At 31.6% G+C, this 18,259-nt stretch overlaps 3 protein-coding genes across 7 annotated transcripts; 1 reads left to right on the top strand and 2 right to left on the bottom strand.

Annotated features, from left to right (window-relative positions):
- Positions 1-3,916: 3,916 nt before the first annotated feature.
- Positions 3,917-4,783, bottom strand: LOC119634433 (protein bunched, class 2/F/G isoform-like). Its single transcript, XM_038028594.1, has one exon. The coding sequence runs from the start codon at positions 4,764-4,766 to the stop codon at positions 4,269-4,271; it is 498 nt and encodes a 165-aa protein (XP_037884522.1). The 5' UTR covers positions 4,767-4,783; the 3' UTR covers positions 3,917-4,268.
- Positions 4,766-17,793, bottom strand: LOC119634432 (atlastin-like). 5 transcript variants are annotated; one of them, XM_038028588.1, is made up of 7 exons: positions 17,688-17,793; positions 6,590-6,986; positions 5,741-6,520; positions 5,514-5,669; positions 5,150-5,430; positions 4,981-5,047; positions 4,766-4,922 (listed from the first exon to the last, which is right to left on the bottom strand). In XM_038028588.1, the coding sequence occupies exons 2-7, from the start codon at positions 6,782-6,784 to the stop codon at positions 4,785-4,787; spliced, it is 1,617 nt and encodes a 538-aa protein (XP_037884516.1). In that variant the 5' UTR covers positions 6,785-6,986; positions 17,688-17,793; the 3' UTR covers positions 4,766-4,784. The 5 variants fall into 5 exon arrangements, with proteins under 5 accessions (XP_037884516.1, XP_037884521.1, XP_037884519.1 ...); XM_038028593.1 differs by having other exon boundaries at positions 5,741-6,517; positions 17,688-17,792; XM_038028591.1 differs by lacking the exon at positions 17,688-17,793 and adding an exon at positions 15,409-15,487.
- Positions 9,670-12,544, top strand: LOC119634431 (putative tyrosine-protein kinase Wsck). Its single transcript, XM_038028587.1, has 2 exons — positions 9,670-11,037; positions 11,107-12,544. The coding sequence occupies exons 1-2, from the start codon at positions 9,925-9,927 to the stop codon at positions 12,400-12,402; spliced, it is 2,409 nt and encodes an 802-aa protein (XP_037884515.1). The 5' UTR covers positions 9,670-9,924; the 3' UTR covers positions 12,403-12,544.
- Positions 17,794-18,259: the final 466 nt, after the last annotated feature.

Genomic DNA, 18,259 nt, shown 5'->3' with positions numbered 1-18,259 from the left:
CCCCCATTTCCTCAGATCAGTAAGAAAAACTATAATTGTTGCTAACTAAATGACGATGAATTTCTTTCTTTTTCATAGTTAGGTTTTTGCAAAATAAGCTTAAGAATTTTGTGGCCAAAGGCCTCGGGGGGAAAGAAAAAAACAGTCGATTGAAGCTATTTAAACTAAATCGAAGAAATAAATAATTCTCAATACAAATTCCATAATTTCTAGCACAATTGTTACGTGCGGCTGTCATATTAAAATTTTTGTAAGCAAAGTGAGAATGATATGAAATTACTTTTTTATATACATACCTAATCATATGTTTAAAGAAAAAAGCAATGCATTACATGGAACCCGCAAACTTTCATATTCAATTGTAAAGATTTGAAATCATTTCATTTTTTTATTGAAATTTTCTTCATTTCGTTTACATCAAATTAAAACAAAAAGAAAAAAAAAAAAAAAATCACTACTTTATATAAAACAATTATTTAAAAAAAAAAAAAAAAACAAAAAAAAAAAATCAAAATAATAAAAAAATTGGAAAAAGGCATTACCTACCCCATAAAACATGCATATATTTAAAAAGTGAAACAAATTTTTTAGCGTTAAATGTGAATGACTTTTACTTAAATAAATGTATTCGATAGATACTGATTATTATTATTATTATTAAAGTAACTAATTATTAAAATGAGAAAAAAAAAAGTATATATATATATATATACATATATATATATATATATATTACTATTTAATATACATAACAAATATAATATATAATGCACGCAAATCTCTACAATGAAAAATAAATGAAAAAATAAAAATCGAAAATTCATTTTTAATAACAGTAAAATAAACGCATTCTAATAAAGCAAAAAAAACACTCATTCAGTAGTTTCATGAACTAAATAAGAAATGTAAAAAAAAAAAAAAACAAAAAAAAAAGAAGAGAGATCGAATAAAAAATTAGCCATTATTCTCAACAAATATGTTTAGAAAATGATGTTTCATCTTTTTTATCCGCCAATCGAAAAAAAGATTGTATTGGAGAAATTTGCATTAGAAAGTCCGGAAAGATGCGATCCGTTTCATTATATCGCTTTGTCGTTATTTAAATAATGACTGTCGCGGAAATTTGAATAGAAAGCTGAAACCTTGCATCCATTCATTCCATTTCCGGCATTATCGATATTTTTCTGAGGTTTCAAAACCTCAGCTCAGAGTTGATTTGAAGAAAATCTATTTATGTATTCATACTTTCCTTCTCAATTTCCATTTCCGTTCTTCTTAAAAAAAAAAAACAAAAACAAAATTTCATATTCAGACTTAATAATGGTCTTATCAGATACTGATATATCTCATCTCTTATCGATGACAAGATGTTAAATGTCTAAGCGACAACGAGTTGACTGAACTTTGTTGTTTATTCCTTTTCACAATTCGTGCTTTTCTTTTTAAACAAATTAAATGGAAAGAAAGTGTAATTGCAAGTTGATAAGCAAGGTAATCAAGTCAAAATATTCCAATAATGCAACAGATATTCCGATTCTAGGAAAACCCATTGTTTTCTTTGAACGAATTTGTCAAAACACGACAATCAAAACATAAAAAAGAAGAAAAAGAAATTAAACGGACGCATTATTATGTAGTTGAGAGTAAAACAATATCACTTGGGTAATAAGTGCTCAGTAGAATCTTTTAAACAAAACTCTTCTTCATGGTTGCATAAAAGTGCAAACAAGTCCATACTATGATGGTATGGATTAAAAACTTGACAAAGACCTACGCAAAATTCTAGAGGGTACATATGTTCCATACGCTGTCCCGCGCATGCGCGTAAATTATCACTAACGTTATCTATTCTATGATACATTTCTTTCATCTTTCATCTTCTTCTTCGTTGTCATTTCTTTCGAATATTTTATAACATAAGCATATATAAAAATGCCTTGCAAAGGATGCGAAAAGGGTAAATATATTGTATATATGTAAAATTTTTATAAAAAATTTTCTCAACTAGAATGCAAATGTACCGTTGAAAAGTGCGATGAAAATTGCAAATGTTCGAAGGCTAATAAATGTAATTGCATGGCACCCGAATCAGCAAAGGAAGGAAAATCTTGCTGCAGCAAACTGAAGAAAGATGAATAAATTGTTATTTTACTTTTATACATCTACACATGTATGTGTGAGTAGGTATAAGAATTTGAAATCGGGAATGAAATCTTTAAGAGAAAAAATAAAATGAATTGAACGAAAAATAGTTTTTTTCATATTTTTTTTTTTTTTTGTGAAATTTTTCAATGCATTGCATGAAAAGTTTAGTTTCGGACTTTATGCCGCTATGCTATTGTAATTCATGGGCGTTGAGCTGCTTATTATTCCCCTTTTCATTGTTACATTGTGCATTGATTACATGGATTACGAAAACGTGCAAGATACTTGTAAAGTTTCAAAAATTGGAGTGAAAAATTGATTCTTCGCATCTCGCGTTGATCACACAAAGTAAATTGAATGAAACGGCAATGATCTCCTTTAGAACAACGAATTCCGGATGGCATTCTTCAGAGTTTTTTGACGGCAGAAGTAAGTCGTCCCAAAAAAATCTGCCAGATTTTTTTTTTTTTTATGTCTCTTTATTTTATTCCTCTTAATGGAAGTATTGAAGTCTTCAAATTTGAGCCTGATGATGATGCATATGCAGGTTGTATATTGTATTTTTCGGCTACGTTTGTATGTATGCGATTTTTAGATTAATAATATAACTTATTGGTCCAGATCAACTTGCTTAAGTTCACCTTTCACCTGGAGCGACCAAGCGTTTCAAACGAGCGTGTTTATCCGTTGAGGGGATACGGCGAGCAAGAAGATTCGGATGACACTCTCCTTGATTACCCAAGTCTCTGTGAAGATTCAAGTAAGAGGTCGTATATTTTACCCACACTGTAGTTTTAAATCGTATCATTTTCTTGTTCTACAATTTATTCAAGTTTATGTCATTTTGCCCGACTCTCTATTACTTAAAAGTGACATTAGGTGTTTAACAATATAAAGGAAGAGCTTACGTAAAAATCAGTAGCCATGGGTTCCATGTATGATGTATATGCAGAAGGGTTAGAAAGACTTGAGCAAATGATTCGACATTTGTGTTGATTCACTCTTGAAGTTTTTGCTAACTTACTGGTTATTGATTGGAACTCTTTGGGCATTGATTGCGCCCTTTATAATAGAAATGAAAATATTTTTACTAATTTTTTTTTTTTTTTTTTAAATAATTTTATTACTTTAAATTCAATTAAAAATTAAGTTCACACAATGCGGTGGGCACCACAGTTTATTGCCAGCCGTTTTTTTTTTTTTTTTTTTTTTTTGCTTATCATTGCTAAGGTAGAAAAATAAATGTTAATATAAATACCTTAAACCATATATATATAAGGGGGAGAATAATTTATACACAGTTTTTTTAAAAAACGGCAAAAAGCAAATAAATTAACAAGAAACACAACATGTTACAAAATATAATATAATTACAAAAAATATATATGTACGCAAATTGTTTTTTTTTTTTTTTTTTCTTACAGAAATTACATAATTTGCAAAATATATCCTTTCTTCCCAATTGCAAAATTGTACAAAATTGAGCAGAGAGAGAGAGAGAGAGAGTTTTGTATTGAATCGAAAACAGAAACGAAAGAATTCATACTTAAATTAGTTAAACAAGTTTAAAACGTTTCTTCCTACTATTCAACACTGCAGTTGTATCCTCTATCTTTATCTTATCTCGTTCTGCTTTTTTAGCGCATGTAAATTCAATTTTGCTTTATACGAAAATGCTTTGTATGTGTATGTGTGTGTGTGTATGATTAATTTCTTTTTTTTTCAATTAATTTATTTTTTGTGCTTCATGTTGGCATTCTTTTTTTTCTAATTTTTTTTTTTTTTTTTTTTTTTTTTTTTTTTTATTCATAAAGCACAAATTTAAACTAGGAAAGATTTTCTTCGAACATTTTGTTATTTCTTTTCTTCGGATTATTTATATTTCCTTTATATATATGATGATATAGATTAAAAATAAAAAAAAAATTTCATTTTAGTTAAAAGAATAAAAAAAAAAAAAGGAAGGAGAAGAGTTTAAGAGGATAACATAGCAAAACCCATATATAAAAAATATAAGGAAAGAAAAGGATTTTTGTGTTAAAAAGGCTTTGTTTTTTTGTCCACCTTATGATCCACCTTAACGATCATATTTTCTTTAGAATAAATTACACAGATCAAAATGATTAATTAAGAAAATTGTTGTTGTTTTTCTTTGATTTTCTTTTCTTACGATTTGTTACATTTGATGGCAATGTTGAATCGCCGCCGCCGACGCCGCCACCGCCACCGCCACCGCATGGGTTTGCTGCCTGCAAAGTCTTTGATATCATATTTTGTTTTTGCTGTTGTTGCTGTTGCTTCAGTAATAATTTCTGTTGTTTGGCATCACTACAAGAAGCCGAAAATTTACTCCATATATTACCAAAGGCTGTTGCTGTTGCATTGGCTGCATTTGTGGCATTATTGTTAACGGACGTTTGCTTCATCTTTTGCGGCTTCTCTATGTAATTATTATTCGTTGATGTTAATGGCGGTGCTATATCCTTATGCCGCTGTTCTGACTTATTGCTAATACTATTTTTTGTCGCTATTGTTTCTTGCTGATGCTGCTGCTTTCTTTGTTGTTTTAGTTGCCCTATTTTATCGATCGCGGGCGTTTTCGTTTGGGATCTTTGTAACATTTGCCTTTGGGCGTATTCTCATGAACTTTTCAACTTACCATTTAATTCCGCAGTCGAGCAACGGCTACTACTGCCACCCACTGCGTGCTCGGTAGCTTGTGTTGCCACATGTTGGATACCCTTCGATATGCAACCTTGATACACCGGCTTCATAAACTATTTACAGCATTGAATAAAATCAAATCATTGCAATATTAATGTCAATAAGACTCACATTATCCCATAAAAAGTTGGCTAAATGATCGATTTTGTTACCAAAAGCTGTCAACTCCCCGCTATATCTGTACAAGAAAAAAAAAAAAAAAAATAAATAAATAAATAACCAAAGCGAATTTTGTCTTCACAATTTCATCTACACAGAACGAATCGTTTCGTTTGCTTACCTTACGTATGACCACAAGACTAAAAGCAGCAACGACAATCCCATTATCAAACTGGAGAAATTGGCAAACGTATACAGACCAAATAAGCCAAAGATACCGCTTAATATATAAAAAATTACTGCAACAGCAAAGAAGACAGCTGGTGTTCGGGCGGCTTTAAAAATATTTTTACTTTCATTGTGCGCCCGATAACTTTCAAACATTGTTTCGATATCTTCGTCTAATTGTTGGCGAAATCTTTCGGTGAATTCTTCGCCGCCCATTTTACGTTTCGCAAGAAACTAAAACGATTGAAGAGTTTTAATAAGATTGTAAAGCTTTGACCTTGGGAACTTATAAAAATCAATAATTTTTTGATAAATACCTGAAAAATGGCTTTGTCTTTCACGCGTAAATGTTCAGATTCCAAATGAGCTGAACTTAAGTACGGCCGGGTACCACCGCAAACATCTTGCATTAATTGATTATATAATTCTTTGGCCGCTGCTATCGCCGTCAAATGATTGGCTTCGGCTGTGGCCTAATAGCGAAATATATTTGAAAAAATCATTTTTTTTTTTAAGAAATTAATTTTGCATATTAATCACCTACCACTAGCATGCTTTTAGGTTCAGGTAATTCATTGCCTTTATAGATGGCCACATATGATTGAAAGTATTGAATTAAATCCTTGGCACGTACTTTCTGACCATTGATCTTTTTAATAACCAAATTTTCGGGTGAAAGCAACATAGGCACCAGAGATCGTAAATTTTGTTTGAATTCCGTCCTAATATCTTTAAGGCGGCCGTCAAATTTAGGATTTGTGGCGACATCTAAACCCGGATGCGGCATTAGAAAACATGATACGTCATCGAAACATGACGAAATATGACGTCTCAGTGATTGCAATTCTGGATGTTGTCTATCGGATATCTCTAGCCGTCTCTTTAAAATGAGTTCGCCGCCTGCGGCACCGTAATCGGCTTCATAGGGAAAACTCCAATCACGCACGAGAAACTGTAAACGTTGAAATGGCTTAGTTCCGGTATCGGCCAATGCAAGCCGACCGTATTCGGTGAATAATTGCAGATGTTGTAGATCGTCTTCTTGTATATTTTGTGATAAATTGTATATTTGCACTGAGGATACCATTGTGCTGAGCGCAAATACGGTAGCACATTCCCGTACTGTGCTCTGACTATCGAAAGTACCCTGCGTATCCAGCAGTATGACAGCGACTTTATCACCATTCGGTGTATCGACACAAAATATATCTGACCACATTAGAATGCCGGTTGTGTCACGTTCAGAACCACCGCGCCAAGAGAATCCAGTTAATGGTTGATTATCATTACCCAGCCAATCGCCAGTTTCGTGATTTACAACCTGCTATAATCAACGAGAAATTATAGATAACCTCCTCTCGTGCATAATAAAATTCATAATTCATTCACTCACATTCGCGTACATATAGCGTAGAAAAAAATCTAATAAAAAACTTTTGCCTTTGCGAAAGGAACCCGCTACTGATACTACACAAATGTAGCGATCTTTAACGTCGTCACGCATCAGGACCTCACTGAGTTCATCTTCATTTAATACAAATGAATGGTCCTCTAGCGTAGTGATTATTTGTAACGCCTTTCCCGACATGTTCCAAATGAATTTTTGCCGATCAATATGTGATAGGTTTACGTCGTTTCTTTCGATTTATTATATTTCCTTCGATCGATCACGCCTTGTACTTTATTTTCTATTTTTTCAGCAGTAATTTGATAATAAAAGGAAATTAATCAAAAGCTTATACATAAGAGTTCTTTCAATAAAGTTGAGGAAAAGGAAATTTTCGTAAAACCTGCAACGAAATATTTGTATAAAAAGTTTTAGTACCGTTCTTTCGCACATATGCGCAAATGATTTTTTCAGTTCCTAAGATTCGAAACCAAATTAAAAGAGATTTATATTAATTTGTTTTTTTTTTTTTTTTTTTTTTTTTTTTTTTTTTTTGATTGAGTTATTGAGCTATTTTGGCCTAAGCCAATGAGATATGTGGTCTATAGGTCCAAGTTGCAGATAATTTATTTCACTTTAGTGGTTATCCAATAGTCCAAATGAAGAATTTGCAGAGTGCTGCAATAGCTTTGCCGGATTATTAAAAGGTGAAAGGTAAAAAACCTTGGATAGTAGAAAATATACGGAACTAAGTAATAATTTAGAAACAATCATTTCCTATATTGGTTAATTTTGCAACATTCAAAGCCAAGAGGCCAAATAACATCAATTTGTAATTATTTTTTTTATTTAACAATGTAGATAAAGCCTGGGCTTGACATTGGTGTTCGCAAATTTAAATTCCCCCCAAAAGTTGAAAGGGAACACTCGAAGCAATCGACGATATTAAGGGATTAATACGTTAAGGACGGCGTGTACCACCGGCGGCTCTCAAGCGAATGCTTTATCTGGCGGCGAGTACCACCGGTGGCTCATATCAGCTACAGTTTTGTTAGATGGAAAAAACTTTGTGATTAAAAATTTTATTTTTTTTTGTTGAAAAATTCATGAGCTTATTTCATAAGTAAACGGTAAATTCGCAGACGGCATGCACACAACGATCCGTGGGTCTGCGCGCTGCATAAACGTAGAATAAAAGGAAGCTACACTTTTGAGTATGAAGTTTGGGGGTAAAGAACATTTTGTGCAAGGCGCCGCCAGATAAAGCAAAGTACGATTTTTGCTGCCGACCAATGAAGTGAAGCAGGAAAAACTGCACCGTCCTTAACGTGTTAATTATTAATTGATGTAAGAACATTTCAAACAGCTTTGCCGTTAAGATTTCGCTGCATTGAAGTCAATTTGCATTGCGTTGCGGTTAACTTATGCGTTTGATTTACATAAAACGAAAAGTTTTTTCATTCGCAACATTTGTTCACATCGCTGTACATAGTCGATTCGAGAGAACTTTTTAATTAGATTAGAAATCCTGGGGAGGGAGTAATCATGAAACTGAAAATTAGCTTCCACTTTGGATTCTATACAAGTACAAGGGCTACTTCATCGGTTTATTCAAAACCTGTAATTACTCTATATATATATATATATATATATATATGAAAGATACATCTTATGTATGGCATATTTGATGTATGAAGACACGTAATAAGAAATAACAAAAAGTTTAATTAACTGCGCTGAACAATAAGAACCGACATCTTTTACACAATATTTAGCTTCCAAAGAATTGAATAACACAAACACTTGCTGTCACAACAAAAAAGAAAGAAACAGAAATTTAAAGAGTCAAACATCTGATTATAAAGCGTAAGCAAATTTTTGGTGACGCTGGCACATGATCATCTTATTCAGTTTTTTTATATACCACATAATATACAACACACAAGCTCGATTTTAAAAGTTCATCAATTAAATCATAATCGAATCGAAAGTACATCATAGAAAAACAACTTGCACAAGACACATTGATACACAAAATAATTTCAATCGTTTCTTTCAACTGGTGGTGATCTCAACATTAACAAAGTTGTTTAATGGATAATACAAAATTGCCTAAGAATGCGGCATATATATATATATATATATATATATATATATATGTATATATGTCGCGAATTTAAAAAATAACAACAAAGCACTTACTAAACTGTGAACCCGAGCACCAACCAAGCACTCCACACTCGACACTCCACACACTATACACAAACGTGATCAGGTTGTAATAAGGATTGTTTGCATTAGTTCGATGCCTGCTTAATACATATATTTTTTTGTGAAAATGTGACAACATGCACATATAAGTAAATAAGAAACTTCACGACTGTGTATATCTTTTGATTTGATTAGCGTAAGCGGTACTGCAGAGAGTCATACACTCTCCTATGGATTTCTCTCTTTTTTCTCACATCATACATACTTGTGGGAAACAAAATTCTACAGATAAAAAAAAAAAAACAAAAAAACAGGTTTTCTTTCATTTCATACTAAGCCTACATACTACATGTTTACACGCACATAAATAAACTACAAAGTAAAGCTGAGAAAATAAGTATCGAATACATTACATACAGTGTATGTGTATGTGTATGTGTGTATGTGTGTGTGTTTGTGTGCGTGTGTGTTTGTCCGCCTGCGCTGCAGTGAGAGAGAGGATCAGTCGGTCATATGCCATATGAATGGAGAAATAAAAGCAACAAAAATTCAAAAGAATAAACTAATACTACTACTACTACTACTACTACTACTGCAGCTATTACTAATGCTACTCATATTTATATATATATATATGTGGATACGCCGAAGTAGATACAAGAGAGCTGCAAGAAAAATGTAAATGGTCGCGCGTATATTGTATGTAGATGAAAACCAGTTATGACATAAACCAAGAGTATCTCTGAACAGACGAAGAGATAAACAATTTAAAGAGAAGCATTCTAAGTCTGGGTTTAGTCAAGAACTAAATAAATAAGTAAATGTTTGTAGTGTGTATCTAATCAAATCAAAAAAAAAAAAAAAAAAAAAAAGACAAAAAAGAAAAGCACAAAGTAAAATTTTCCTGGTCTGGTCTTTTTAAAAGCGATGTGTAATAAAATTGTGTGATAAAAAAAATTGTTTTTTTTTTGTTGTTTTGTGAAAACAAAATCAAAAGCAGGTTAAAAATAATTTAAAAAGAAACCCTCCCGTGATAAAGAATAAACCTTAATTAGTGTTCTAATTGTCATCCGAGGTAAAGCAGATCGTGACGGAATGTTATAACAAAAATTTTTTATTTACTCAAATGAATGACTTCTTCTTGCTGCATATTCAGTTTTATTCGATATTTTTCTACAACGGTTGAGATGGCGCAACAATTTAATATAACAAACTCGATCATAAGTAGCCGCCGCCCAAATATTTTCATCATTTTCATCATAATTTATTTCGCGATCGATTCTACATTTAGTCAATATGAGACAACATATCATTATGCGGGTTGTTTTACAGAGGATGCGAATTTGCTTAGGGAATCCGTAGATGCGAAAACGCCACAAAATTGTGTCGAATTGTGTGATGTGAAAAATTTCAATTATGCGCTATTGGCAAATGAGAAATGTTCTTGCTCCAATAATATTACGTTAACGATGAGGCAAGATGATGAATTGTGCAATATATCATGTTCGGGTAATAAGTTGGAATATTGTGGTGGAATTGGTTTAAACAGTTATTATACAACCCGTTGGGCGTTGAATGCAGCACCGAAACATTTGCATTTAATAAATGCTAGTGAGAATAGCTTAACCCTTGCCTGGGATATTTATCAACCGTTAAATCTTTTCTTAACATCGTTGACGGTAACGACGATTACAAATTATCGCATCAAATCGGAATTAACGAAAACATATTCGTCGCTGCCTCTATTCCAACCACCGGAATTCCTTATACAAAATACTCAAACGGAAATTGAAATTACCGATCTATATCCGGCCACTGAATATAATATTAGTGTGGAAAGTATTTGTGAAGGGAGTAAAAAAAAATGCGGAATATCTTATCTACTAGCTAGCACGTTAATTGGCGAACCTAGTCCAATTCCCGCCCAACCGATAATATTGAAGACCACCGACACGACAATAACAATTCAGATCGATTCAATACGCAACGATAATGGACCGATTAATAAAATTCTAATTATTGTTGAACGTCTCGATGATACCATAAGTCAGGCATTTGATGCTAAATTGCTGGGCACTTTGCACGAAGCTGAAGATAATGGTTTGCCTTATTATATAGCCGCCGAACTTGATTATATCAATGGTAGCCGGAAATTTACAGTTGGCGATGGCAAACTGTACGGACGTTATAAAAACTCACCATTGGATACTAAAACCTCGCATATACACATCAGCTTGGGAGTGGTACGTTTTCAAAAATATCTTATCTTACTTGATAATATTGAATATTTTGATTTGATTTAATCGTTTTAGGTAAGCACTTTGAATGGAGTTACTCGGACACTGTTTACACGCGGAACACATGATCAGCACGCTTTGTCTATAAAGAATTTTAGTTATTCAACTTTTGCGCCTGGACGCGAATCACTTACAGCATTAACCGTTTCGTGCAGCGTTTTCGGTATTTGCTTCATACTCGCTATCATCACTTACTTCTATTTGCGTTACAAGACATGCCAATTGCGCGCACTAAGAGGCAACTCGCATGAAATGACTATGCATCAACCGATAATTGAACGAGAAAATAATGGCTTTGTTGTGGAGGATGAACTACCCACTACGGAAAGTTTTAAAGAACAATTGAATTCAATTTTGGAATCATTACATAATAGCAAACGATTGCCGCGTAATAATTTACGTTTAAATGTTAATGACATGATCGCTGAGGGTAATTATGGCGAAGTCATTACGGGAAAATTGCTACAGACTTCTTCTCAATCTGAAGGCGGGGCGGATTGTCAATTGCATGTTTTGGCGTTAAACGATTTGTCTAGCATCGATCAGGCCAAGTTGATAAGAGAGTTCCGTAATATCAGCAAATTAGGGCAACATGCAAACATCTTGGATTTCTACGGTGTTTCGGCGAGCAGCGATTACTTTTACGTGATTTTTGAACATCAAAGTGTGATACTAAAACGCCGTCTTATTGAGAGCCGAAGAGCACCGAACAGCTTTCGTATAACAACTCTATCGGAACAATTGGTATTGCAATGGATTTATGAGATGGCCAGCGCTATGGAATATTTGGAAAAATTTAAAGTAGTTCATAAGCGATTATGTTCGCATAATATTTATGTTACTGATGAGAGTACATTGAAATTATCAGTGTTTGGTCCTGTGCCTTATACGGCAAATCAAAAAAAAATCGATATAACACGTTGGTCGGCACCCGAAGTCTTACGTTATCAACGGCATTCACCGAAATCCGATATTTGGTCATTTGGTGTAGTGGCATGGGAATGTTGCACCTTGGGCGGCACGCCATATAGTCAACTCAACAACAGTAAACAATTATTAGACGCTTTACAGAGTGGTTCGCGACCGGCACGACCTTCCTTCATATTTCACGATCTCTATCAAATGTTATTGAATTGTTGGACTTTAGAGCCGAGTGAACGAACCACTTTTGAAGATTTAACTTATAATGTGCGTCAATTGATGACATCAGCTCGTCATGCATTATGCTTTGATCGGCAACAGGAACAGCAGGACAACAATATTCTCGATACACTACCATTCTATATGCCTCTATTAGAAGTAGAAGCATAGAATTGAACAATTTGATCGAGTTGTTCAAAACGACTAAACGCTAATACAAGCTTTAAGTTCAAATGGTAAACCAATAATAATAAGTCGTACTATATTATATTTTAAGCCATAGTTGTAATAATATAGAAAATGTAAACTTTGATAGAACATATATATATATTTATGTATAATAAAAAAAAAAATTAATTATTAGTGTGCTACACATATATATTATGTTATTTATTATTTTGCACTTTACCAGCGACAGTGGTATAGAACGATAAAACTATCCGATGGAACTACTGTTGCATGTTCATGACATTATGGCAATGTGTTTACCCTAAGACCCTATCCAACTGGCGTTCCCCGCTTAACACACTATTTTTATTTCTTTTTTATTTTCATTATATCGGTAATAAGAGCGCAATTTTAATCGCAATTAGTTATATATATACATATGTTTTTTATCAAAATTTGGTTTCCATACAACACGGTATACATTGCATTGATTTACATTATTTCATGATATTTTTTACAATGGTACGGATTTTTTTAACTTATGTTATATGAAACTTTACATTGTGTTATTTTAATTGACTTACAAAAGTCTCGATACAATGCGACACGACTTAAGCGTGTTCAGCAAGGAACGTCTATATATATTATATTCAGATTCCTTTTACCTATCGTAAATATGATTTGAAATATGTGTTATATGTAATGCGATGTATGTTGTATTAAAAAAGTATGAATAACGATATCTGTACATTCTTCTAATATCGAATATCGTTAATGACTGCGCTGGTAGGAAAAAAACATTTGTTCAATTTCTATCTATTAATATATAAAAATTACTTACTTACACAGTTACAATTTTTACACTACAACATGCTACGCAACAAAAAAATGATACGCAATCAGAAGGAGTTTTATTCGCTGTTTCATATGAGTGGAAAACTACGATATCCTAAACAGTCCAAATTTTCTTTTTATTAGTTGTTTAAAAAGCTACGAATAAGATTTGAACGCATTTGCATATATGCGATAAATTCAATTATGTCCTTTCACTTACATAGTTTTAATAGCTTATATAACTTCAATTGGTTTGTGATTCTTATTTGTATATACATATATATGCATTCGCTTGGTGAAGCTCATTTCGGTCATTTTCGTAAAAATATTTTATAGATTAATATAGTAGATATATATCTTTGCATGAGTTCAAGTCACTTGTTGGATAAACTCTTTCCTTATGATGCAGATAAGTTTCAGTTTTCAATATGCCGTTCCAGATAGCACTGTCATCCCAGCTTATACGAGAAATTTTTTTTTTAAATTAAAAATTGCTTTTTAACCAGCATTTATAAAAGTACAAGTATTTTTTATTTTTCTTTACAGTAAAATGTTACGTCAATATCTTGAGAATCAAAAAAATGCATTATTGCGTGTTATACCTAAGTATAGGGTAAGTCTTCGCTCTATGTCCAAGTTATTGGGTCCATTTGCTTTAAGACGAATTGCGCGGATAAGAAAACTTGACACTTTTGTTTTTCACTTTTCTATTCATCTTACAATTGCATGATGATTTATTAGAAAAGTTGCTTAACACAGCTGCTTCCCATCTTTTCTCATCTACTTTTTGGTTAACATAAACGTTATCAAATCAATAGTTCTAAACGCGGAATAAAATGCAGATATATCTTTGGTTAAAAATAAATAAATTTCATGTATTTTGTTTTAATAAATTTGATATAATTTTTTAAATGCCATTAAAGGTTCAACATAAATGCACAATGATTTATTTATTTATTTATTTTCTTTTTTTTTTTTTTGCATTTGCTTCATCATTGCGTCTATGCATAATTTTGTTGCAAAATTAACAATCAATTTTGAGATTATATCAAAAAAGCGATTAAAGCTTGAGTTAATCGATGTTAGTTGTGGTGGTGGTACGATACGAACAAGCAAAGTTTTTCACAGCCAACGCGTTTCCGGCTTTTCAAAAATTAAAAATCGAAATCCATTGAAAATATTTCTTACTTTCTTTTCATGTTGAACACTAAATTTCGTTCATATGCCGATATTATTTTGAAAACACTTTCTCAACACATTAACTCAAATTTCATTTTCAGCATTCAAAACCACTTCAAACGAAATGGATAAACAACCGTGACAGAACTTTCGCAGCGGATTCTTTCGAGATCATGCATAGACGCAATAGTTAGAACTATAATAGTATTATGCAGAAAAACAAAAGAATGTAAGGCAGTGTGCAAATGCCTCTCATTTATTCAACTATTTAAAAATTGATATTCTTCAGCTTGAAGAAATTTTCGCAAAAATGTCATTTTACAACATTTAATATCTTTTTCTTATTAAAAACAAAAAAAAAAAAAAAAAAAAACAACCAAATTATTGAAAAATTATCATTCGTCTGATATTTTGCCCAATTTACGTATAATTAAGAGATGAGGGACAAAAAATAAATACATTTTATGCACATAAGTGTGTAATGAAACACATTTAAATTATTACACAATTAAAAAATAGAACATGAAAAATAAATATATGAATAAGCTTTGTATACTATGTGTGCGTTCGGGAAAATTTTTGTTGTTTGTTATGTTTTGAGGTGATGGATGATGATGATGATGATGATGATGATGCATATAGTACCAAAAGAAAAGAAGTACACATCGTATGCAAGCAAGATTTTGGCATTGAAATATATTTTTATGAATATTTCATAAACTTTCTTAAACTTTGCACCTATTATTATATTATTTACTTCTTTTTTTTTTCTATTTTTTTTTTTTTTTTTCTTTTTCTTTTATACGTATTTATTTATATATATGTAATAAAATCAGTTCATTGATACCGTTCTACATAAAACGTATAAGAATAGTAGTAATGATTGAACGTCGATAAAAGCCGTAAAATAGAAATATATTTTCAAAATAAATTTTTAACACGCAGTTTGGATAGAAAATAAATTGAAGAGACAATAAAATATATTAATAATTGTACCGTGCAGACAAGAACAATTTCAGAGGTAAAGAATCACTGCGAACACTAGGAATATTTGTAAAGTGTGACAGCGTACTATTCGAGATTGGTATATAAAAGGCAAGAAATTGTAAAAAAAAAAAAAAAAAAAAATATGTATAAATATATTAATAAAAATAAAGAAAATCACAAAATCAGAGAGGAAAATTTACAACTTTATACATTTTTGAACGGGAGAGAATATCAGAGAAAGTTTTCAAACAAGAGCGCAATTTGTCGTTAAGCAGAACAGGAATAATTTTTGTTTTGTTTGTTTTCATCGTCACAAAACTGGGGGACAGAGTTCAAATTAGTTTTTTTTTAACAGTGCAATTTAACGAAAGGTTAACACGCCTTATATCGAGATATTAAAAAATTTTGTATATAAATTTTTGAATTTCATAAATCTATTGAAACTTTTTCAGGATAGTATGCGTGAATACGAAGCATGACTCTTCTCTCCACTCTATATTCAGTACCTAAGTAGCTTTACGAATGTGAAATCTCTTCGACTTTTTCTATTCTTTAATCGTAACGTATTGTTTTCATTTCTTCCTCCTCCTCTTTCTGTTCCGAGTGCGAAGGAAAATTCAAACTTAGTACAAGGCCAAACAGATCGATCTTTAAAATGCATATATTTTCCTCATAAGCGAGGAAAGAACTGAAAAAATTTAATATATGTATGTAAAATGTGCTTTCGTAAAGATCTTTTCTTTTTTTTTTTTGTTCTAATATAACTTCACAAATTACCTTTTGTAAACGTGATGTCAATAATTAATGGAACATGTCTATCACATTTGTGTGATCACTCGGGAAGAAACACTTTACAACGACATCCAGCGTTTATATTGCTGGCGCAAAAAACTAGAGAAGAGTACAGCCATGCTATTCCAAAAAATGTGTTCGTTTTTACAGTAAGAAAAGTCGTATCGGAAATATCATAAATAGGTGAGAAGGTACGAATTAGAATTCAATTGGGGATCCGTTAATACCCACCATCTCGAACTGAGATTTTAGCAATGCAGAATATTTCATTTGACTCTAGGAGGTATCTCTAGGATCTAGGTTTTAGATCGTTCACACAGTTGTGACAGTTTTAGGTTTATGGTGGGCGTGATTTTTAAGCTATAAACATATGAACCGGATTTCACAGTGTGAGCAAATTATGTATACCGTTGAACATGATGTATACCCATTAACTAAATTTCATTCTTTTCACTGCACTTCATTTTTGTTGACGGCAAGAGTCCTAACTTAAGGCGAACCGATAATGAGTGGATGTTGGCATTTTGCTCTAATCGCAGAAATGAACGATTTTGTGAAACCTTTAGTGATGATTATAAAAAACTCCCATTGTTTAGTGTTTGAGAAATGATTGCTTATGCATTTTCCTAACTGGATTCATGGCAAATTTTCAAGTGGTATATCCTTTAAAAAAATAAATAGAATTTCGATTATTTTACAAAGTATTGCGATCAGTGCTTATATTAATTATTGTCCACACGAATTCTAAGATTAAAGACAGAGCTACAGTATATATATATGTATCGCTGCTTACTGAAACGTGATGTGATAAACTCTTATCAAAAAAAAAAAAAAAAAAACTTGCACGCACGTACATACAAACAAACGAAATGCTTATATAAAACATAGGAGAGAATCTTTAAAATAGCGAAAAAAAAGTATATTTTTATATTCGTACTTACATACATGAAAAGTATAAAGTGCACATGTCGCACACATTACAGATGAGAAATAGCATAAATCAGAAAGTGTTTGTAGAACTTTTACAAGTTTATCCTTTTCCGTGATTTAAGAAAACGATTAACGTGCTTAGATGAAGACTCAAAAAAAAAAAACCTGACCTTTTTCTTAATAATTCTAGACCCAGGATATTGGTCAATTATTGTAGAAGAAATACTTATACATAGCCACAATTTCCTAAATGATGTTTACATTTATGGAAATAGTTTTAGAAAGAGAATTGCGTCGTCATTGAACAGCCTAACATTGTTGCTTTACAAAATTTTAAATTTACTTCATTTTCTACGCCTTTTGCGTAATTAATTTTAATTTCTAATATATATATATATATATATATATATATATGAGAATGTAAAAATAATAATAATAATATTTGTACTCTCAGCAGATGTAATATTTTTTTCTTTTTCAAAGATGTACACAATTTTGCCAAATATTTTTTTGCACAGGATACTATTCTTCTTGAGATTTATTCTTTTTTTCTTATCATCACTTACAATTTCTTAGAGCTGATAAAGGGAGATATAGTTATAGTTACAAAAACGTTATTTTTGACAATTATAAAAAATTTTGTAAATATAATTTTTTGATATTTTTTCGAGTTTATTATTTTCCACAAATTATTTTCTTTCTTTTTGTATAATTTATAATTTTTTATATTGTTGCCAGACGACGAATCATTATTAAAATATTTAGGAATATGACTGCCACAGAAAAATAGTTACCCTGTGGAATTCTTTTTTTTTTGTTACGGGCAATTAAAACGGATCTACATGAGAAATTATTTACGCTGATTGCAGGACTATAGATACTCCGTAAATTAGTTTTTGGAGAAGGAATAAATTCTAGGACTAAAAAGTGCTCGTCCCACATTTAATAATAATGATATCGAAACTCTAATATTTTTTTCCTATTATTAAGTGCAAAAATATTTATTTTACTCAGTACATGATTGTATGGGCAAAAAATAAAGTAAATTAAAAATAAGGCACTGACAGAACTAACAGACACGTGCGTCATAGGGTCCGATAAATAAGAATTTCATAATTTATGTATCTTTAAAGGTTCT

Source organism: Glossina fuscipes, unplaced genomic scaffold, assembly GCF_014805625.2.
Source record: "Glossina fuscipes isolate IAEA_lab_2018 unplaced genomic scaffold, Yale_Gfus_2 3, whole genome shotgun sequence".
Lineage (NCBI taxonomy): Eukaryota > Metazoa > Arthropoda > Insecta > Diptera > Glossinidae > Glossina > Glossina fuscipes.
Note: the sequence above shows the minus strand (reverse complement) of the source record. Positions and strands in the feature narration are given on the sequence as shown.